We start from the raw sequence: 21,397 nt of genomic DNA, 5'->3' as shown, positions 1-21,397 counted from the left end.
GTGCATTTGTGTGTGTGTACGCACAGAAGATGTTCAATAATGACAGTTGGTTGATCCTATGTAGGTGTGTTTTTGATAAATAATGAGCTTTGATGACTATGTAATAAGCCAGGAACAATTCTAACCTGGCATTAACATGCATCACCTGACTTCAACACGTAGCTAATATCTGATTGTGCCTGCACATGAAAATACATCTCCACCCCTTGCCACACACTTTATTTCCTAATGTGATATTTGTATCCTTGAGAAGTGACTGCAAACATCTACTCATCCCTTTTTTATTGGATGGAAGACATATTTGCTCATATTCTTACTTTTAAGGTAGCAAAGGAAAAAGACAGTTGCCATTATATGAGCCACTTCTTATGAAGTATGTATAAAACAATGAAAAAAAAGTTTGTTAGGAAAATAAAATCTAGGTCAGAGTCTAAAGTAACTCCCAGGTCTGAAGCTAATGTCTTAATCAGTTCAGACAGACAACCTCACATTGACTGCAGTTGATGTTTCTGCATGTGATCCTACAAGTAGAAACTTTTTCCTGCTCATTAAGATTTTGCTCATAAAATTACCCATCCAAATATTGATGTCAGAGAGACAGAGAACCATAATCTGTGACTATATAGTTATAATGCAGCTATTCAACTATTAACACCCATCCCTACAATGCATCATTATGGACATTATGGCCAGTTCTCTTCATTGATATACTGACAATAAATATTTCCCTGAGGAGCCACAAATGAGGAAAATACAGAAGTCTGCGCTACAATAGGGAGTGCCACACCTTCTCAAGTCCTTAATTACAATGCTTTTATCAATTGTATCAAATACAGCTCTAATTAACTGAAATTCTCAGGTCATTTCCTACCTTTAATAAAGCTCTTTTAAATCGCAGTAAATCGACATTAACAGTGTATTTATTGTTTAATTTGACTGATTATTCTTTAAACAAGATAAAAAAAAAACAAAACAAAGGAAGACAGATACTCCACTGAAGTCAACACAGTAATGTAGAAATCAACATAGGTGCTTTGGGTCAAAGTGCATCAGCATAAATTTTTTTCACAGCCCTCCTCTTGACCAGGGTTGTACATGTCTGAACTTGTTTGGTATTTCAACAGAGGTTGAGAAACCAAACTTTTAATTTGAGGTGCACAACATTACCTTCCCTTATCACAAGTATTAGGCATGAAAATTACTGTTGTGTTTCATTTAAGTGACATGGCAACCATATTAAATGGCAACGCCATTAAAGAGTATTAAAGTCCTGCTGTATGCAGAAACACCCATGTGACACATGATTTGGCATTGAGGAAAACTCTGGTTGAGGAGAAAACGTATTCATTATCCATTGTATGGATACTACAGTATGTGGCTAACAGCTGGCTTGACCAGTTTGTTTGCTATTAAAGCTTGAATTGATATGGTTTTAGAGCACTATTTGATCACAGTGTGGTCATTTTGTATTTGTGCAGAGGAAAAAAACAGGGTTGCAGATTTGATTTCTTCATCCACTGGTGCCATGTAGTTTGTTTAACCTTTGACTTTTTCACTAAATAGCCATGCCCGTGACACTGGTTTTTTATCCACTTTAAGCGGTGCTGTGATCGTTCACCCATGGGGTAACTTAACCCCATGCTGTCTTTCTGTGTACTCTGACTCATTGTGGACCCCCTGCTTATGAGCTGAAACCTATCACATGAAGGAATGGCTGGGAATGAGCTCAGCTTGGCGATGTTCCAGCTCCATGAAAACTGAAAGCACACACATACACACACTCAAACACACACACAAACATCCTAGCCCTAGAGAGCTAGGCGTCTGTTTCAGCCAGATGTGAGCCATCAACAGAGAAACACACACTCACATGCACACTTACAATGAGACGTATTCACAATTATTGCATTTAGTTATATATTATGCACTTGTGTGCATGAATACATAATCACGCACACACACACTGCAGTCTCTCCATACAAGCCCCAGAGGAGTGGAACATATGTTTGCTCCCTCACCACTGGGGAGTGCGGCAAAGCAGGAGGGTAATGTTTATGAGGGAGCGTCATTAATATGACAAAACAAGGCTGGCTGAGGGATTTACTGCACACACACTGGTGCTGCCATCATCTGTCAGTGCTTCTTATCACCATCTTTGCTGCTGTTAGCATCGCTGTTAACATCCCACTGATCCTAAAGCCCAGTGATTAATCTCTGTCTTATGGGGGTTCATTTGTGTATTCTGTACCTGTTTCCATTGGTAAAAGAAGCATTTAGATCCTTTAAAGCAGGGATCTACACCTTTTTTTTTTTTTGAAGGTCAAGGACCCCTTAGCTCAAAGAGAGACACAGCAGGGACCCTCTTCTACAATTAATGTATAAAATTGAGTTGCAGTTGAGATAATTCTCTGAATATTTTTGGGTCTTCTCTTGTTTGCACTGTGCTGTATAGCTTGGTGCCTCTCGCTCTTCACTTTTACTATTTTCTCTTACGTTGATGTTTTGTCAGAGTCTCTTGCTAAAAAAGTCATAAAACAACCAACTGTTGCTCACAAGAATGTCCTTACATTTGGAAAAATAGTACAGCTAATTGGCCAATATGTCCCAATAGTACATACATTACTAATGCATCTCACCATTGCAGCGATCTAGCACCAACAAGCTCACATAATTGCACAGTCCATGATGAGGATTCATGGGTAACAGTTAGCCTATCATGTATATTGTGAAGCCCACTCTAATGTGTTATTTTTTAATTTTTTATTTAATTTATTTTTTGAATAGTATAATTTATCTTTGCAAATGACATAAATTAATACTGTATTCATGTTATTGTGTATTTTTAAAAATACTTATTTTTAAAAAATAAATAAATAAAGTGTACTCAAATTAAAATTTAAATTAAAAATTCCTGGAACTCTGAAGACCTCCTAAGGGTCCTGGACTACCTGTTAAAGATCTAGGCAAACTCAGGCTTTAAAAGCCCTGGAAATGTATTTTCTCGAGCAGCTTCTTACTATGAATAATTGTCATAACTACATGTTATGTAGCATGCCAGCTAAAATGCTTAAACTATCACAAATTTTATACAGTGATCATATAGCAGTATGAAGTACAGCATTTGGATGATTAATTTGCCTGCATTGGTTGGAGTAATTTTACAATAATGAAAATAGCTTCAGTTTGAAAATGAAGTATGAAAATTTTAAAAAGCTGGACAAAGATGAATAGGTTAAATAATCTAAGTTTTAATTTTATTTATCTACTGATGGTGGTAAAGGGAAAAAAAGAAGTTTTAATTTTGACTTGTCTGACAACCCTTCAATTCATTTTACCTTTTTTTTTCTTTTAGAAAACATAAAAAACAATTAATTACATACACTAGTCTGATGCAGAAAAGAAAGAAAAGCAAAATGAAGAAATGTGTGTGGGAAAACTTTGTACATGATAATATTATGAGGAGAACTGAAAATGTAGCAGTGTAGAATAAAAACACTCAAATGCAATTTTCTTTACATTACTTGAGTATACATACCTAGTTACTTCCACCACTGCCTCTCACTGTTTTTGTCCCTTTTGCATTTTTTTTTACCCCAGTTTATTTCTCATTACATATTTAACTGCGCATCTGTTTCTTTAGAGTAGCTCAAAAACAAATGGTCTCCTATGTTTCTATACTTGTGACAAGGAGAGATAAGGCAGTGTGGAAATTCATTCTGCATGGGCTCAGCTCCCCAACCGTCTCTTTTTTTTTAGTACAGTCTCTGTCTCCACGCGACCACATGTTGGAGAGATATTTACAGCTCTTTTAATAGGATAATTTCACCGTCATCACTATTCTTACCAGCTAATCCTGCAAACCACATGCTCATATCTGCCTCTTTGTCTCTTAAAGCATAGCATTACTTTGTATTCACCATTTGAAGATTAAAACTGTATTAGTCTGTCCAACTGTCATCCATCACTGGTTGTCAGTCAATGAGCTGAAGGAGCGATTAATATGGCTGCCGGCGAGTATTGATGAAAGCATTTTTTGAAATGATGAATGTTTTTTTGTTTTTTTTTTCCAGATGTGTGACTTAACATGAATTATTGCTGATAGATCACTTATGGAAAGATTAATTTGCAGTTCAGTGCACTTGGAGAATTGTGCATATGGTAGATGAAGATATTCAGGGGATTATTTTGATTTAGCAACACAATCAAAGAAATCCATTGGGTCAGGTCAGACAGTGTATTACGCAAACACGGTGTGATTATGGTCACCAAACTAATTAATCTCCCGCAATGAACTCCTGCCCTCTACTATCCAAACCTAATAATAATCAATAATAGTAACTGATACATTACCCCTTCCTACAGTTGCACTTTTGAGCAAGGCTCCCAGTCTAGTGTCAGGGAGACGATTAAACTCCTGCTCTTGTATGTGTGGACATGAAGCACATATCTAGCCGTATAAATCAGTTGAGTTATTTGGCAAAATGATACACAGAGTTGCAAATATACACAGCCTTTTTCAAATTATATAATTATTTTGATAGTTTTGCCATTTGTTTTACAGGTAAATATTGGACAAATTAATATTTTGACCAGATAGTTCTAGAGAAAAAGTCAGAGGATCACAATGATTATTACAATCCATCCTGTGGGGAACATTCATCTTTGTAGCAAATTTTTATTGGAATCCAGAGTGTCACACAAAACCTCAAATGTTAATATCAATGTGCTGCTCAGCCTCCTGGAAATTATGTGCATATACAACTTATTTGAAAATTGAAATATGTTTTTACAGGTGAAGTAATGTCGAATGAACATCATTGCTATTACGTTAATGAGGAAATGTCATTTGTTTATATATTTGTTTAATTATTACTTATTTTATTAATGTTTAACTGAAATCACAATCTTTACCTAATCTAAACCGAAGGGCTTTTGTCGCTTAAACCTAGTCACAGATGGGAGTCTGGACACAAACCCAGAATTCTGGCGTCACAGTCTTGTACTTTTTATGTCTACCATTCAACCTCTGCGATTCCAGTGTGATTCATAAATAATGTATGTCATTAGTTCTAAGACGCTTTATCTCTGGACATAATCAAGGCAGCTTTTATGTTGGCACCACAATTTAATTATGAATGCAATTTAGCAACAAATTTAATTTCTAGGAGACACAATAGTAGAGGTCAGGGTATCACCAAAGTCATTAGGATTCATTGGTACAAAATTGTGTGCCAATCCACCCAGTAGTTGTTGAGATATTGCATTCTGGACTAAAAGGGTGTACCGACTGACATTACTATCTCTAGAGCCATAATACTTGCATGGCCGTAAATAAATGCCATCTTCATCCTGTTCACCATAACACTTGAAATGAGTCTTTCTACAATGCTATGTCTTATTTCTCCTGTGTACCAAGGAAAATAGATCAACTGTTTGTCATCTGCATATAGCATAACTGTCAGTTATGCTATATGCAGATGATGGACTATTCTACACATAATCTGAGCATAATCCAGGCAGTGTTTATGTTGTCACCACATTGTAATTTAGTGGTAAATGTATTTTTTAGGAGACATGGTGATACAATAGCAAAAATCAGGGTAACATCAAAGCTACTGGGATTCATCACATAGGGACCATGACTGATGGTACCAAATTGTGTGCCAATCCATCCAATAGTTGTTGAGATATTGCAATCTGGACCAAAGGTGTGTACCTATCAACATTCTACCCCTAAAGCCATGGCACTAGCTTGGCTAAAAATAACAGCCACCTTCATCCTGTAACAGTTCAAATGGGTCTTCTACTACAATTTATGGTGGTTTAATTGGAATATTTCTGTGTGAAATCTAATCCACCAGATGAGTTGATAAAATTCTTACTCACTTCCCCTATGTAACAAGGAAAATGGATCAACTGTCTTAAAAGCAGTTACATTATATGCAGATGATGGACTATTCTACATTAACCTCCGCTTTCCCGTCTTTTTACCCCTTTCTGTATGCAGAGCGGTGGTGCACATTCAGGTCAACGATGTAAATGAGTTCGCCCCAGTGTTTCGGGAGCCCCAGTACAGAGCTGCAGTGACGGAGGGTAAAATTTACGACAGCATCCTGCAGGTGGAGGCCACCGACCAGGACTGCTCCCCACAGTACAGCCAGATCTGTAACTACCAGATCACCACCAGCAACACACCCTTCGCTATAGATCGCAATGGTAAGTAGAAGAGAGAAAGTACATTTAAAGTTTTATTGTGTGCCAAAAGGATATCACTTTTTTGTGTACCCACTTTAAAGGGATCTACAGCGCTTTTGCTTTTGCTTTACCTATTAAAGTGATTTCCCATATGTCAAAGAAAATCTTACCAATAAAGTGTTGTGTGCTCTCCATTTTATTGAAAGAAGGTGTAAAAACACAAATCTGTCATAACACAGCGGCACTCATGATTTAAAAATCCGATCCCATACACACACATGTACTTTACAGCCACAGGAGATACATGCACAAGCACTCATACTACACACACACACACACACACACACACACACACACACACACACATACATACGTGCATGCACTCTGGTGGCAAAACTTCATACTCTGACAGATGCCTCTCCTTCTGGATAAAACATGTCCTTTGCTCTTTCCAAGGACAAAGTCAAGCTTTGCCCAGAGAGCCATTGGTCACAGCAAATCAGATCACAGACGTCTGAGCAAAAAACAAACAAGACAAACACACACAGACAGAGATAAATGCTAAGAAAAATCAGTGGCTATTCTCAGATACCCTCACAAATGTAATTTACTTCATTGAGTTGCCATGTGCGCTTGGAAACTCAGTTCTTGAACATTACAAATAAAGATTGTGTAATTGTTTCACACACACCCAAATACAGAAATTATTTGTGTGTGACAGATACCCCCACAGCTCTGCCCTCTACTGACCTTTGACCATCAAACCTCCTAGTTTGATGAAAGGCACCCTGAGCTCTGCCATTTAATATTATTACATTCATATTCCTAAAAAGTCCATAGTTTTGTCTCTCTTCTTTTAACAATCAACACATGGTGGGTGATTTACACAAAGTCAAGTAGGAGAAAAGATACTCCTTGATTGCACACTTTAACTCTAGATTTAAACTTCTTGATTCTTGATTTCAAAAGCCACTTACTCCCGAGGCTCTCCCAAACAATTTTCACACACTTTATTTTTCTGTTTTTAGGAGACATGCTGTAGATACTGTTTAGGTTTTTGTTAATGCAGACTGCCGAGCATTGCCCACCGCTGAGGTGCTGCAATAAAAAAGACTGTGTGGATGAGGTTAGGGCCAAACTGTGCAGTGAATGATACAGAGGGGAGGCTGCAGCCAGAGTGCTCTTTCTTCTCTCTCTCCATTTGAAGGGGTCTCGCTCAGCCATTGACCGCTGAGGAAAAGGCTTTGAGAGCACTTGAACTTAAGAGCACCCGAGGGAGAGAGGGAGTGGATGGGAGGAGGAAAGGAGGGGTTTACTGTGAATGCAAGAGTAATTGCTATGAGAGAAGGATACAGAACACTGTAGCGGGAATGAACTAAACTAAAAGGATATAGCTGGTGATATTCTAAATTTTGGCCATCATCAACAAATCCCATGAATAGGCCAAAAGCAAGAATGGATGAAACCTACATAAAAGTATTTCCTTCCTGTGGCCAAAGTCTGGTATATCTTATTTCTGTGTGCAACAGAACTTCATTGAATTGTTGCCCAAAAACTATTAAAACACAACAGTGAGCAACTCTGTTGCACTTGTTCACATGTTCCTTCATTACCATCAACACACACACTAGGGTTTATTTTAAATCCACATATTGTCTTATTACTGCAATATTTTATGTACTGAACCAGATGTTCATTCAACACTTCATGTTAGACAATGGCTGCAGCAAATCCTATTTTTGCCATCTAAAAAGACTCAACAACAGCAACTCCTGTGTCCTGGGAGGCAAAATTACTGGTTTTGTCTGGTGGCTTTGAGATAACAGCTTCCCGATCGAAGGGACTCTCTGACGACAGAAAAGGCACTGAAAATATACTAAATATAGCATACACTTATAATGACGTTAAGCTTAATTTTATGTACGTGATGTGAAGGTTTTCTACCTGGAAGCTACTGTTAATAAACCTTTTAGATAGTTTTCTGTTGTTAGGGCAGCAGTTTTGGTCCCTGTTTCCTTTATATCAACTTCTGCTGAAACAAAGAAATACAAAGAGATCCATTTTGAATGTTTATGGAATTTGAAAAGGTCTATATAGCTGCTAACTTGACTAACTGAAACTATTAAAAAACACCCCAATGAGCCATATGGTGACACTGTGTGACATGTTCATTGCCATGACCATGACCACTGTTAATTTTAAGACAATCCCACATAAATGGTTCTGATACTGTTAATACTCTAGCACACCAAATGTGTATTAATCCACAACTGAAAATAGTTCCCAAGAGTTGCCCTTTTTCCTTCTTTTTGAATAACATTTGCCAAAAACTAGAGTGCCCAGGTGTTTTGGAATTTTACTAAGCCTTTTATCATTATTATTATTATTATTTCTTTAGATTACATTCATTATTACTTATGAGCCAAGGTGCAGTCTGAATAGATGAGTTTTCTGTCTGTAACGGAAGATGTGTTCCCCATTGTGGAGCGGGGACACCAAACAGTTGTGCAAATAGTCATTAAAAAAATGTATTTGTGACCTTAGTACACCAAATGCGTCGTAATCTGCAACTGGAAATAGTTTCCAAGAGTTGCCCTTTTTCCTCCTGTTTGAGTGACATTTGCCAAAAACTGCAGTGCCCAGGTGTTTTGGAATTTTACTAAGCCTTATGTTTTTTAAAATTACATTTATTATTACTCACGGGCCAAGGTTCAGTGTGAACAGATGAGTTTTCTGTCTGTGACGGAAGATGTGTTCCACCATTGTGGAGTTGGGAGAGCAAACAGTTGTGCAAACAGTCATTAAAAAATGTATTTGTGACCTTAGCAGGAACGACCCACACACAGGATAGGGAAAGCAGAAAATATTAAGAGACGGCGTAACACAGTGGCAGTTTTTGGGCTTTTGTTGACAATAGAAATAATAAAGAATAATGCCAGCTTTCTCCCTTAAACAAAGACCAGGGGGGTAATAGTAATTAGAGGGGGATAGTAGAGGGAATTCACAAAAACAGATTCAGAGGTAGTTTTCTTGTGTGTGTGTTTACACACATTTGATAGAGAGGCAAATAGAGAGAACAAGATGGAGGGTTAAGTAGTCATTTACCTGATGGCCACTCTTGGCAGTAGTCACAGCACGCACAGCCTGCTGACACAGATAAGTTGATGTAGTAATTGAAGGAGCGGGAAAAGGAACCTCCATCATGCAGAAAGGTGTGAGTGTGTAAGTGTGTATGCCATTCATGCAAAAAAAAAAAAAAAGAGAGAGAGAGAGCTGCACAACAGCTTAGGCAGCAAAGAGTAAAACAGGATGAGGCTGCAAAAACAGTGAGACAATGATGCGTATTGAAATGGAGTGGGAAGGTTGGAAAGGGGAGAATGAGGAGGGAAGGAATTCTAAACAAGCTGAGAGGGAGACAGAGAATGGGCGATGAGGAGGACGGGGAGCCGAACAATGCCGCCCTCATATGAATTACATCTAATCCTCCCACTCACACACTCATATTCAAATACACCACATTATCAACATTCAGCTCCCTCTGCACCTCTCTCCCCACAATACAGAAACCTCAAGAGGAATCCGTGCTGTAATATGAGTCGCAATAACTCATTCCAGCTACGTTTCAACTCGCAGCCAATAAGGGCCAAAAGTGTGTCTTTTCAACGCTCTAGACACCCGCAAGTGTTTGCAGTCAGGGTGCCCCCTCCCTGCCTAGGCCTAGCTGCGTGTACAGCATTGTCATCCGTCTGTAGTGGAAGACTCATCAAATATTAACATACACATTAGCAGCACAAGAGCTCCCTTCATGCATTCTGCTCAGCATGAGAAAAGGCGCTGGTTTGGTAAATGGGTCGCGGTTTCCTACAAGGCAGGAGATTCTCACTCACTGAATGTGTATTGTACAGACGAGTGGCTTATTTGTTTCTTTTAAGGTGCTGTGTACAGCATTCTAAACATCACAAAATCATTGCTGCATTCATTTTCACGCATTCAAATATACTAAAGGCTCTCTCTTGGTTTCAGTAGAAGTGCGAAACAAAAAGTAAGTCTAAAATCACGTTTGACTTGGTCATGAATGTGATTATTTCAGATAAAAGACAGACTTGCTACAATGACCCATGATTTCTACCTTGACCTTAACCTAAAAGTAGAAGAATATAGGCTTTTTAATGGGAAATGATTGCACTACATTACCCATAATGTAAACTGCCAACATTTAAGTCATAGATTCGGATGTGTTACGATCATATCCAAACCCCCAGATTTCTTTTATTATCCGTTTTTATTCTCAGACTAAGACACTTTATATAACTTGTCATCTTAGAATCATAAAGTTCTATCTGGTATTTTTGTCAAAACTGAGTTATTCATATATTCTAACTTAATGACTTTTTTTAATTTAAAAAACAAAAAGGACCATATAATTTTTACGATTTGGAGTGCAAAAACAAAAAAAAGCTCAGTATCTCAAAACTGCTCAGACCACAGATAGAACCGCTTATTTCTTAAAGTGGCAAACTTTTCATTCTGCGCTTTTCTTGGGTTGTCTGTTCATATGTAATCTCCTGAAGCTAATATCTCAGAAACATTGCAAAGGAATCTCTCTCAGATTTGGCACAAAGGTCAACTGTGACTCAAAGGTGAACTGATTTGATTTTGGTGGTCAAAGATCAAGATCACTTTAAATTCATAAAATGTGTTTTTGACCTTAGCTCAAGTATTCATATGCTCATTATGACAAAATTTGACACAAATGTGTTATATCTAAAGGATGTAGTGATGACATCTTCTATCCAAAAGGTCTAAGGTCACCTTCACTGGGACATCACAATGTCCCACAAAAACACTTTTTTGAATGCCATAACTCAGGAACAGATGGGGAGACATTTGGTCAAATACTGAAGTGATAAAACTAATCTTGGGTTTCCACCTTGAAACTGTGCAGATTGTATAGATCTTCCATGCTGCCAGGTTGAAGATGTGTGTGTGAGAAAAACATCATTTTAAAATGTGTAGCTCCTTTCCAGCAACATTCATATTGGATATATTAACTCCAAAACACTGGATCCCACACTTTTCATAATGCAACTCCATCCCTGACAAACTTTACTCCTCTGGTTTGTAATTTTAGTAAACTCCCTCCTAAACCACAGTAAGATCTAGATTATGACTCCTTACTTTAATTGCCATCCCATTTCTGGGATTTCTTATGATACAAATAAAGGGATAAAGGGGGTAGAGAATGTGGGGAGACAGTCACTTAGTATTTGTTACCTTTAGAAAAGCAACACTGGGAAGTTAGAGGAGGACAAGCACCAATATCTTCATTGCATCTGGAAGCATCAGGGGTCTAATGGAAATGTGGTCTTAATGTTGAGCAACATTAGCGCTAATCAAAGCACTTGTGAGAGATCGAGGCTACCTGTCATCCCAACCATGATCTCATTTGTTACACTGATTATATTAAGGCATCACAGTTAATTTGACAATGATATATAGTGATGCTTTAAAATTAAAATTAAATCTCCATTACTCCTTTAAGCAAACACACACACACACACACACACACACACACACACACAGAGAGAGAGAGAGAGAGAGAGAGTGTGTCTAAGCAGCAATAGCATTCTGTGTTATCTAATGACTCAAATATACCATAGAGACACACGAGGCTAAACATGAGACTGTGGTTACTCACTTTCCTCAAGGCAATTTAAAGTGCATACTTAACTTTCTTTAGTTATATAGACTATAATCTGGAAAAATATCTGTTGCACATTGCTTATGTCTACAATAAAATAAAACTCATTTAGCTGTAAAAGCTCACACAGCGGTTTAATGACTCCATAAAGTCTATCTCCAAATCTTTCATGGCAGAGTTACTACAGTCAAAGATTTTGGTTGGTGGTATTTATTACATAATAAAAGGTTTCGCAAAAACATTATGCATTTTGTATTAACTTTACAAATTCCATGGTACATCGTCTGTACAGAATGTTCTGAATTAACAGCAGGGTCACTCACACATTCATTTATTTATGGCGGCCCACCATGATTAAAACATCTCCCTCCACGTATTGATTTTTTGAGCTGGACCATTCATGAGGAGGTCTTCGGGATTGTATATACAGTACCGTTTTGTTATAAATTGCACCTCTTGGAGGGCAGTGAATACTCTGGGCACAGATTGAGCAGCAGAACGCCAGGCACAGTGAAAGTGAAACCTAACCATTAAATGTGCTTGGTCATAAAGTTTGCTTTCACTCTCTGTGGTTACGGCTGCTCCTTCCATTGATCCAATCAAATTAGCTTTGACTAGAGTGACAGATAAATTATTTATCTAAATATACTGTTTTTCAAATTACACATTAAATGTTATAATCCAACAAATTGGGCCTGGTTGACCTGTGCCAATGAATGGGAGATACAGTGATACATAAATATATAAAAATATATATAAATAGATACATGGGGGTTGATTTCACATACATGTATTTTAGACATTTAAGACATTTAGACATTAGACATTTTAGAAACTGCATCACAGAATTCATATGAAACAAAGTAAAATATCTGACTTATGAATTAGACTTTATATGGCATCAAAGACAATATGCATGTTTATACTTGGACCTTTTCTGTTTGTTTTGTATTATTTTATTTTCCAGTTGACAAAACTTTTTTTTTTCCTTTGATGGATATTTCTTTATACTATGCCAATTTTATAGAGTAATGCTGTGCTGGCCATGGAATCAGATTTAGTCTCCTTATGCTTGTATTCACTGCAGTTAATGATTATTTGATGCAACCCATGCTTAATGAAGGCAAGGCAAGTTTGTTTATACAGCATTTCATGCAGGCAACTTAAGATTATTTACTTAATGAAGTTAAAAAAGACACAGGTGTGAGAAGTAATAGGGCATAGCACAAGTTAAGAAAGACACAGGTAAAAGGAATGAGAGATTATAAAGTTTAAAAAAAGAGTTTAAAAAGACATTAAATGCAAAAGAAGTGCATTTCAATCAAAAGACTTCGTGAGCATAAAAGTCTTTAGCCTGTTTTTAAAAGTAGTTAGAATGTGTAAAAAAAACTGAGATGATAAGAAAATATAAAACAATTTGTTGTTGAAGAATACTTGAGTTGAAATAGTTGAGCTTCTACTCAGTGACTCATTAGGAGAGAGTTGCACAAACCATAATTTCTTGTGTTATTGGATTGTTTGCATTCAATGTTGAGCTGATTAAATCCTTATGGCCAATATACACAGGATCAAAGCTGTCAGAAAGGATTGGTTTGTATAGTTTGTACAGTATGTGCACACAGCTCAGTGAAATTCCCTGGTATATGCATATAAATGTCTGTATTTACGGTTGACTTAAAAGGAATTTGTAATGATGCATTTTATTTATGTCTGTGTCTGTCTCCACGCGAACACTGCCGAACTACTTTTTTTGTGTTTGTATTTAGAGAGAGAGAGGTTCTCCCTCTTACTCTTTGTGTTCACATATATTGTGTTTTAGCAGCCAAATTCCCAGTAAAGTTTATCTCATTTTAATGAGCATGAAATTGGATCATGGCTCATCAAACATCTTGACCAGTTGAGTGATCACAGGGAGGGTAAAAGTAACAAGAGGTTGTCATACTCTTGTACAGCCAAAAAGCATCCGTTAGCACATTTTAACGAACTGTAATCATATATATATGCTTGTAAAACACAAAAAAACCCACTTATATTATAAACATGGCTAATGTAGAGATGCAGCTCTGTTTCTGAGACATCTCCAGTTGATACTGAAACTTCGACAGAGCCATGACTTAGCTGGAGCACAGATGAAACATGATGCAGCTGGATCCTGTGTAGGCTACATGTGGTGTTATTAACTCCCCCACTGTCGAAATATGTCTTTAGCGGTTGATCATTGTTGTATTTTTACAAAAGGCTGACAAATGAGCACCTGCAGGATCATTGAGTATCACGTGACAGGAGAGGAATGGCGTGCTAGTGCTCTCAAGTGCCTTAATTGTAATTTTAGAAATGCAGAAGTCTCACGGGGGTCATGGAGCTCCCAATAGTTCCAGCGCTGAGCCCCATTTATTTTCACTGATCCTGAGGCCAAAAGGTCAAAAAAGGCCAATTTAAATGAGAAAAAAAGGTAAGTGAACAACTGACATAATAAAAATCCAAACAGTAATACAGCAGTGCACTGGTTCACAGTGCAAAGTGTGCTGAAATAAATATAAAATGGATGGAATCATAAACAAAAGGTTAATATGACAGTGGGCCTATATACACTCCATACAGTGATGCTCTTATATTCATTAGTGATCATAATATTATGATAGTATGCACTTATGAGCAAAACATAGCCTACTTAAAGTCAGTAGTTTTTTATATTTGATATCTTTGAATTGATTTCCTGTTGCATTAATATGTATGTTGCATTTTATTGCTGTAGGTATTTACCATTGTGCTCATTTTATATCCTTTATGTAATGGTCTAATCTACAGCAATGCATCATATACTATAAAATCATTATTGTATCCTGGCTGTGCTGTGAGAACCATGTAGCTTTTAAGTACAGTTTTAAGTTACTTTACACCGCTGGTTGTGAGTAATGACGACCATAGAAGCGAAAGAAATATAAATGCTTACATTAAATGTCTTGAGAACAAATGTCATTCCCTCTAAAATTACGCACAGAAAAACGCATTAACGCTGTCTCTCCAAGGCTCCCCATAAAATGATATTATGTATATTGACTGTGAATGTAGTGAACGTAGTAATCAATGCAGATCATGCGCTAATATTGGTTGAAAATTGTTGAAGATATAGTGGCTGCTGGAACTACCTGCGGCTCCATAGACCACGTGACGGCGTGACGGCGAGACCGAAGCGTGTCGTAACTTTGTCTTTAGATGGCACTCGTACCCTGTCGCAACTTCAGACTTTAACTAACTTAAATACTGCCTCCTCTGAAACAAACAGTCGCTTTAAACATCGCAAGTTCTACTGAAAGTTTTTGGCCACTTTTTTTGTCGCGTGGATGTCTGGTGGAACAATTTACGAGGGGACAGGACAAAGAAAAAGGAACACAGACCACGCCACAAACAAATCATGGGGGATGGAGAACCACCTGCCTGGGCGCTACAGTTTTCGACAGTTTTACTGCACAACAGTAAAGAATCATTCGACTCCAGATTTGATGTGTTAAATGATTCTATCAAAAGTATGAAAAAAAGATCCTCGCGCTGTGTCAAACAGGCTGAGCAATGCCGACACACGAGTAGGTGAACTGGAGGACCTGTTTGCCACTGACAAAAAGGTCGTTAAAGACCTGTGGAGCTCTAACGTAAACGAGCGGAGTATGCGGACACCAGGAAAAAGCCCCGGGACACACAGAGCACCGGTATGGCATACTGCACCCAGCAAGGCTCGCTGTCACCACTGATGGAAATAAACACATCTTTAAAACCCCAGAAGAAGCCGCCTAAGAACTGAAAACCCTGCTAATCTTTGGTTAAGTGCAAGGCATGTCAGAATGCGCACTGACAGACTGATGTAAGTTACTTTTTCTTAATTTAATAGGCTAATTCACAGTGCTGGACTGTTTAAGTTGGTTTGTTTATGTGGCCTGGTCTGGTTTTGATTTATTAATATTCTAGCGCTAGGCTTGGTAGACCCAGTTAAGCTGTCCCTGCCACTAACTAAGTGGACTTTAATTAGCTACCTTCTCCTATAAAGGACTTAATCTTGCAGAGAACTGTGCTCATCAGGTTTCTTTTTTTGCTCGCGGATTGGAGACTGTTATGGCAGTGGTCTTTTGTTTTGGTTTGTGTATTTTTGATTGTGGCATCTTTTGTTATTCCTTTATGTGGAAAAAAGTTACATACAAAAGAAAAATTAATGGCTGAACTTAAAACTCTAGAAATGCAAAATATGCATAACCTAGGAATTCATTATTACTAATTAATAATAAGCCTCAACTCTTAGTGACCATAGTAAACTGGATGCTTCATGGATCATTAGAGGAAAGTTAAATAATGAAATAATAATCTGATGATCCCCAATTATGTAAATAAACCTGTGCATGTAAGATAATAATAATAATAATAATAATAATAATAATAATAATAATAATAATATAATAATAACAATAATAATAATAATAATAATTATTATTATTATTATTATTATTATTATTATTATTATTTAATGGTGGCCACCTTGCGCGCCTGTGGTGCACACACACTAGTTTCTCTTTTGAGTTTCTCCTGACTCAGCCAGTTAGGAGTCACTTTTTATAAATACAACCTTATGACCCTAAAACTAAAGCAGCTGAATGGGACTCAGTCAATTTTTATTTCATTATGTGCACCTGTGCTTTCTTGTCTTTCTGTGACATGCATGCCAACATGTCTTCTGTGAAAAAGGCCAATACCCCAGATAAGTACCATCCAACTCACCCCTCTAATGAGACTAATCATATTTACCTTAATTGCATAAATTAATGTCAGGTGTTGTTTCTTCCTGCTGAAACCAAGTACTAAATTATAAAAAAAAACCTGCACAGAATAAATGCTTTATTGAGAGGTAGTTTGACACACCAATAACTGAACTGCTACTCCCGCCACGCAATAAGAAGATTGTTTTGTTAAAGGTCCAGAATGTAGGATTTAGGGAGATTTACTGGCAGAAATTGAATTAAATGTATGTTTTCATTCATTTATTACCACCGAGACTAAGGTTTCACTAAGGTCTTAGGTTTCAGTTATCTTGGAATGGGCTGTTGATTACTGCACCAGGTGTGAGTCGTTAAACCAACAGTGGCTCTAGAAACAAACCCAAGACTTTCACCCAGGAGCCTGGTGTTTGTTTCTCTTATGAATGTTGAACCAAACCATATTTTTTTCTACACCTTACCATGTGCTTTTAATATCTAAACCTAAGCACATGCTTTTATTGCACAAGGAAATACACATAAATACAAGGTGTTTTACCAACATACGTTTATTTTGAAAAAGACTGCATGCATGTAAGATGCAGAAACTGTACATTTACTGTGGAAATGGAACTGTATTTTGAAATTACACAATGCATTCAAGAGACATAAATTGACATGTCGCCCCAGAATGTCAGCAACAAATGTAGGATGATACCTAGCACATGATATGTTAACATGAACACAACTGACCAAGCAGCGATATTAATGAGTTGGGATGAGAATATGTTGACAATTACTTTTTCACAATTTTTGGGTTCTGTAGTTCTACAAACTTAGCACACTGGAGACAATTCATTTGGTTGCAATCTGCAACCCCCGCAGTCATACGCTACAAAATCCTACATACTAGACCTTTAATTTCCTAATTAAATTAACTGATTTGAGGTCTTATAACTTCAAACATTGCAATTTGTGGCTGTCAGTGAGCCCAATGGCTCAGCACAAAATGTTTTCATTATGCAAAATGATGGGAGAACTGTATTATTCTATGACGAATTATAATAAGAAAATTAAGCTTTATGGGTTGAATTTGACCTTGAGCTACTGTATTTCTCCACACAAGGTAACATCCGGAACACGGAGAAGCTTAGCTACGACCGGCAGCAGCAGTACGAGATCCAGGTGACGGCCTGGGACTGCGGCCAGAAGAGAGCTCTGCATAGCGTCCCTGTCCGCATTGACGTAAAGCCTGTCTGCAAGCCTGGCTGGCAAGGTGGGTCCTCATCACATGAATATGTGTGTAGGGATTTCAGGCAGGTCTGACTGAATGATGTTAATACATTCTGAAATGCAGGTGCAATTATTTGCGTGTGATTACTTGAAGTTTGTTCAATATGTGTGCCTGGCTGTATTGTACAGCATGTGCACAAGGATGGATCATGAAGTAAGAGCTCCGTGTGTTCTCTTTATGCTCACAGGAGTACAGATGGGATTATTTGAATGTCATTACTTCAGGGCGTGTGCTTACCTTTGAATGTGTGGTACTTGCTATTGTGTACGTTGTTTTTGTCTATTTGTGCTCATCATACTGGTTTCTCCTTTCTCTCTGAATACCATTCTATATTTCTGTCATTTGCACTTTTTTGTTTGTCTTTCCCCTTTAAGGCCTCTTTTTTTCTCCGTCTGTCTTTCCTTCCCTCCCTGAGGAATTGGCCTGTCAAGTTTAGCTGGTGTGATCAACAGCACTTTTCTAAGAGCACCGTGACACAGCCAACACGGCTCTTAGCACATCAGAAAGCAGTCATGGCAGCCTTAACAAGGCCCAGAGTAATGCAAAGACAAGTGTCTGCACTGAATGCTACAACAGCAACACAAATGGAGCTCGGGATAACTGCAGACGCAATTTACACTTGTCAGAGAGGGCAGCAGCTCGTGTGATAAAAGACGAACACACGCAGGGTGCGCCACATGTAACCATGTGCAATCTGTGTTGTTCTGTCATTAACAAGGTGATTCATGTGCTGGATTTCTTTGGCGTCCAGCCATTTAACGTCCCACAGGACGGGCTGGTGATAAACAGCGGTAAACGAGGACCCTGGCAGCAGCTCAGTGGCTGCCACTGAACCCTGCAAAAAAACTGTTAAGTTGTTTGGCTCATATTCAATCTTCCAATCTGTGTTTTCTCAAAACAAGTTGCAACACATGCCTGTGGTTTTAGATAATTTTACAAGTTTCTGATCTGAGGCAGGAAGCACAAGGTCGGGATCCTAAAACAAGTCTGAAAAAGCCGAATCAATTCATTTTGCATCAAGAAAATAAATGATTCAAGGAACCGCCTAGCCTAAATAATTTCTTGAGAAGGGTATTTTTTGCAGTAACAGCTCTACCAGACTGGGGACTAATGTTAAAATTCACATGAATTAAGGTCACCGAATCAAACAACGAAAAAGAAAAGTTAAAAAAAAAAGGCTAAAAGTTTCACCCTTTGTTCTTGATTTCAAAATGAATAAATGGAAGCAGCACAAAGTCACTGTGGCAGCACTTGACAGCATGCTGGGTAGTGGGATTTTGTTCCTAATGCCAAGGGGCAAAGTTACAAAAAAGGATGATAACAAGTAGAATCACAGACTTTAGGATCTACAACAAAAGCATACAGACACACACCAGAGAGCAGGTTACACAAAGAAATTTGCATAGTCGTAGACACACAGTTGTGCACTGAAATCTTAAATTTTCTTACATCAAAAGCACACAAACTTCTAAGATGCACATATTCTAAATACATGGTTACTGTGGGAGTATATGCCAGTTTTATGTCTGCGCTGAGCACACATGCATTCACATACACAGCCAGGGCTGTTGTGGGTGTACAGAGTGACATTAACTCCCTCTCTAGGCTCTCAGAGATAATCCTGTCTTTGAAGCCTGTTTGCAATATTTTTTTTTTCACGAGTGCATTTTTCAAATTAGGTTTTTCAACACATGATTATGGCGAGAGGATACACACAAATACACACAAGCACAGATACGCTCTCCCTTGATGAAAGGGCAGTCATCCCTATGAGTGTTGTTTGGCAGCAGGGATGAATGGGAAAGATGGAGAGGGGAAGTAAATGCCATGGCCACAGATCAGGGGATATTTAATAGGGCCACTGGTTGCTGTATTAAAGGCAGGCTACTGTGGGAATGTCAAAGACACACACACACACACACACACACACACATACTCACACAGTCAAACATGTGCCTTCTTCCGGTGAAAAACAGTAATCTGTCTGTTCAAATTAGCTATGGTCTCTGGCTCGGGACAGCAGGGCTCAGCTGTGTGTCTCTTGTGACCAATCACATGTCCTCACTTGTCTTGTGGAAAGTCTTTTTACTGACTGCCAGTACCTGTTCACTTGCACGAACACACACACTCACACAAGTGTGCGTATGCATCACCATATCAATTTTTTCTTTCTAAGGAACTTGAGTTGCATCATTTTTCATGATGGGCCCATGCACACGTTACAACAATACTTTGCTGAACAACAAGAAAGAAATACAATTTTACATATTCAAGCCTTGGTGGTGCTGAGGCCTTTGATGGACAGTGGGACAAAGGAGTTTTTGAACTGGTTGTGTCTGCTTAGGGGGACTCTGTACCATCTGCCTGAAGGGAGGAGCTGATATTTGGGGTGAAGAACATAGGTTGGATCTGAGATAATTTTTTTGTGCCTGTCTGATTATGGTTTGTTGAAAGTTATCTTGAAGACTTGGATTTTGACAGACTCCCATAATCTTCATAGCTGTCTTCATATTAATCTGTGGATTTGGGCCTTTGACTGGGCTGTCAAGTGACCAAACCAGGCAGAGATCCCATAGCCTAGGAGGCTTTCCAGTAAGGCATGATAGAATAGGAGCTGTACTTCCTGGGTCACACCAAAGGTTCCCAGCCTCCTCAGGAAGTGCAGCCTCTGCTGTACTTTGGAACAGATGACTTCTACATGAGCCCTACACACCAGATTTTTGTCAGTGCCGATGCCCAGGTACCTGTTGGAGTCCACCTGTGTTGGTCTGAACATGGATGACCGCTGGTGAATGATCACCAAAAGACTTGGGGTCGAAAACCATCTCCTATCTCCTCTCTGTTGTAGCAAAGTCGTAAAATTCTGCCAAACCATGTCTGTCACGACACTACTCTTTCAATGAGCACAGTGGTCACTTTATTTGTCCTGTAAAACTTCATAAATAGACATAAGGCTGTGGTTGTTGATGACTACCCAACTGAAAAGATATAGTGAAAAAAGTATATTTTGGATATAACAACTATATTGCTCCTAAGGTCAAGAATCACTTTTAATGCTTAAATAATATTGGCTCTTACCAGCTATATTTTAGTTGTGGATGGCTCTTTATTTCCTCAGACATCAATCCTCTCAACCAACTGTTACTGTCAGTTAGTAAACTCTTGTACTTCAGCATTTGAATCAATGGAAACTACATCATGGATTTGGGATGGTCACAAAATTGGAGCCAACAGAGAGAAAGGCTGACACTATGTAATCAACATTTTTTTTGCTAATCCAAAATCATTTCAAACTTTCCAAACTATTTCCATCCATCTCCTATCTGTCCCTACATCTCCCTGCTTGCTGCTCTCCACACAGAAACACACACACATGAACACACACACACACACACACACATACACGGAAAACTAATAATGGAATGGGTGAACAGAAGGGAAGATAAGTGAGAGAGTAATCAGGCTGCT

General features: G+C 38.2%; 1 protein-coding gene across 1 annotated transcript in view; it reads left to right on the top strand.

Moving 5' to 3' along the window:
• The window catches only part of LOC121943375 (calsyntenin-2-like), a 260,798-nt gene that overhangs the window by 170,574 nt on the left and 68,827 nt on the right, over positions 1–21,397 (top strand). Inside the window, exons 4-5 of the mRNA XM_042486899.1 lie at positions 6,008–6,216; positions 17,762–17,911. Of these exons, the coding sequence (XP_042342833.1) occupies positions 6,008–6,216; positions 17,762–17,911 (359 nt within the window). The remainder of the gene's footprint in view (positions 1–6,007; positions 6,217–17,761; positions 17,912–21,397) is intronic.

This window comes from Plectropomus leopardus, chromosome 5, assembly GCF_008729295.1.
Source record: "Plectropomus leopardus isolate mb chromosome 5, YSFRI_Pleo_2.0, whole genome shotgun sequence".
Lineage (NCBI taxonomy): Eukaryota > Metazoa > Chordata > Actinopteri > Perciformes > Serranidae > Plectropomus > Plectropomus leopardus.
Note: the sequence above shows the minus strand (reverse complement) of the source record. Positions and strands in the feature narration are given on the sequence as shown.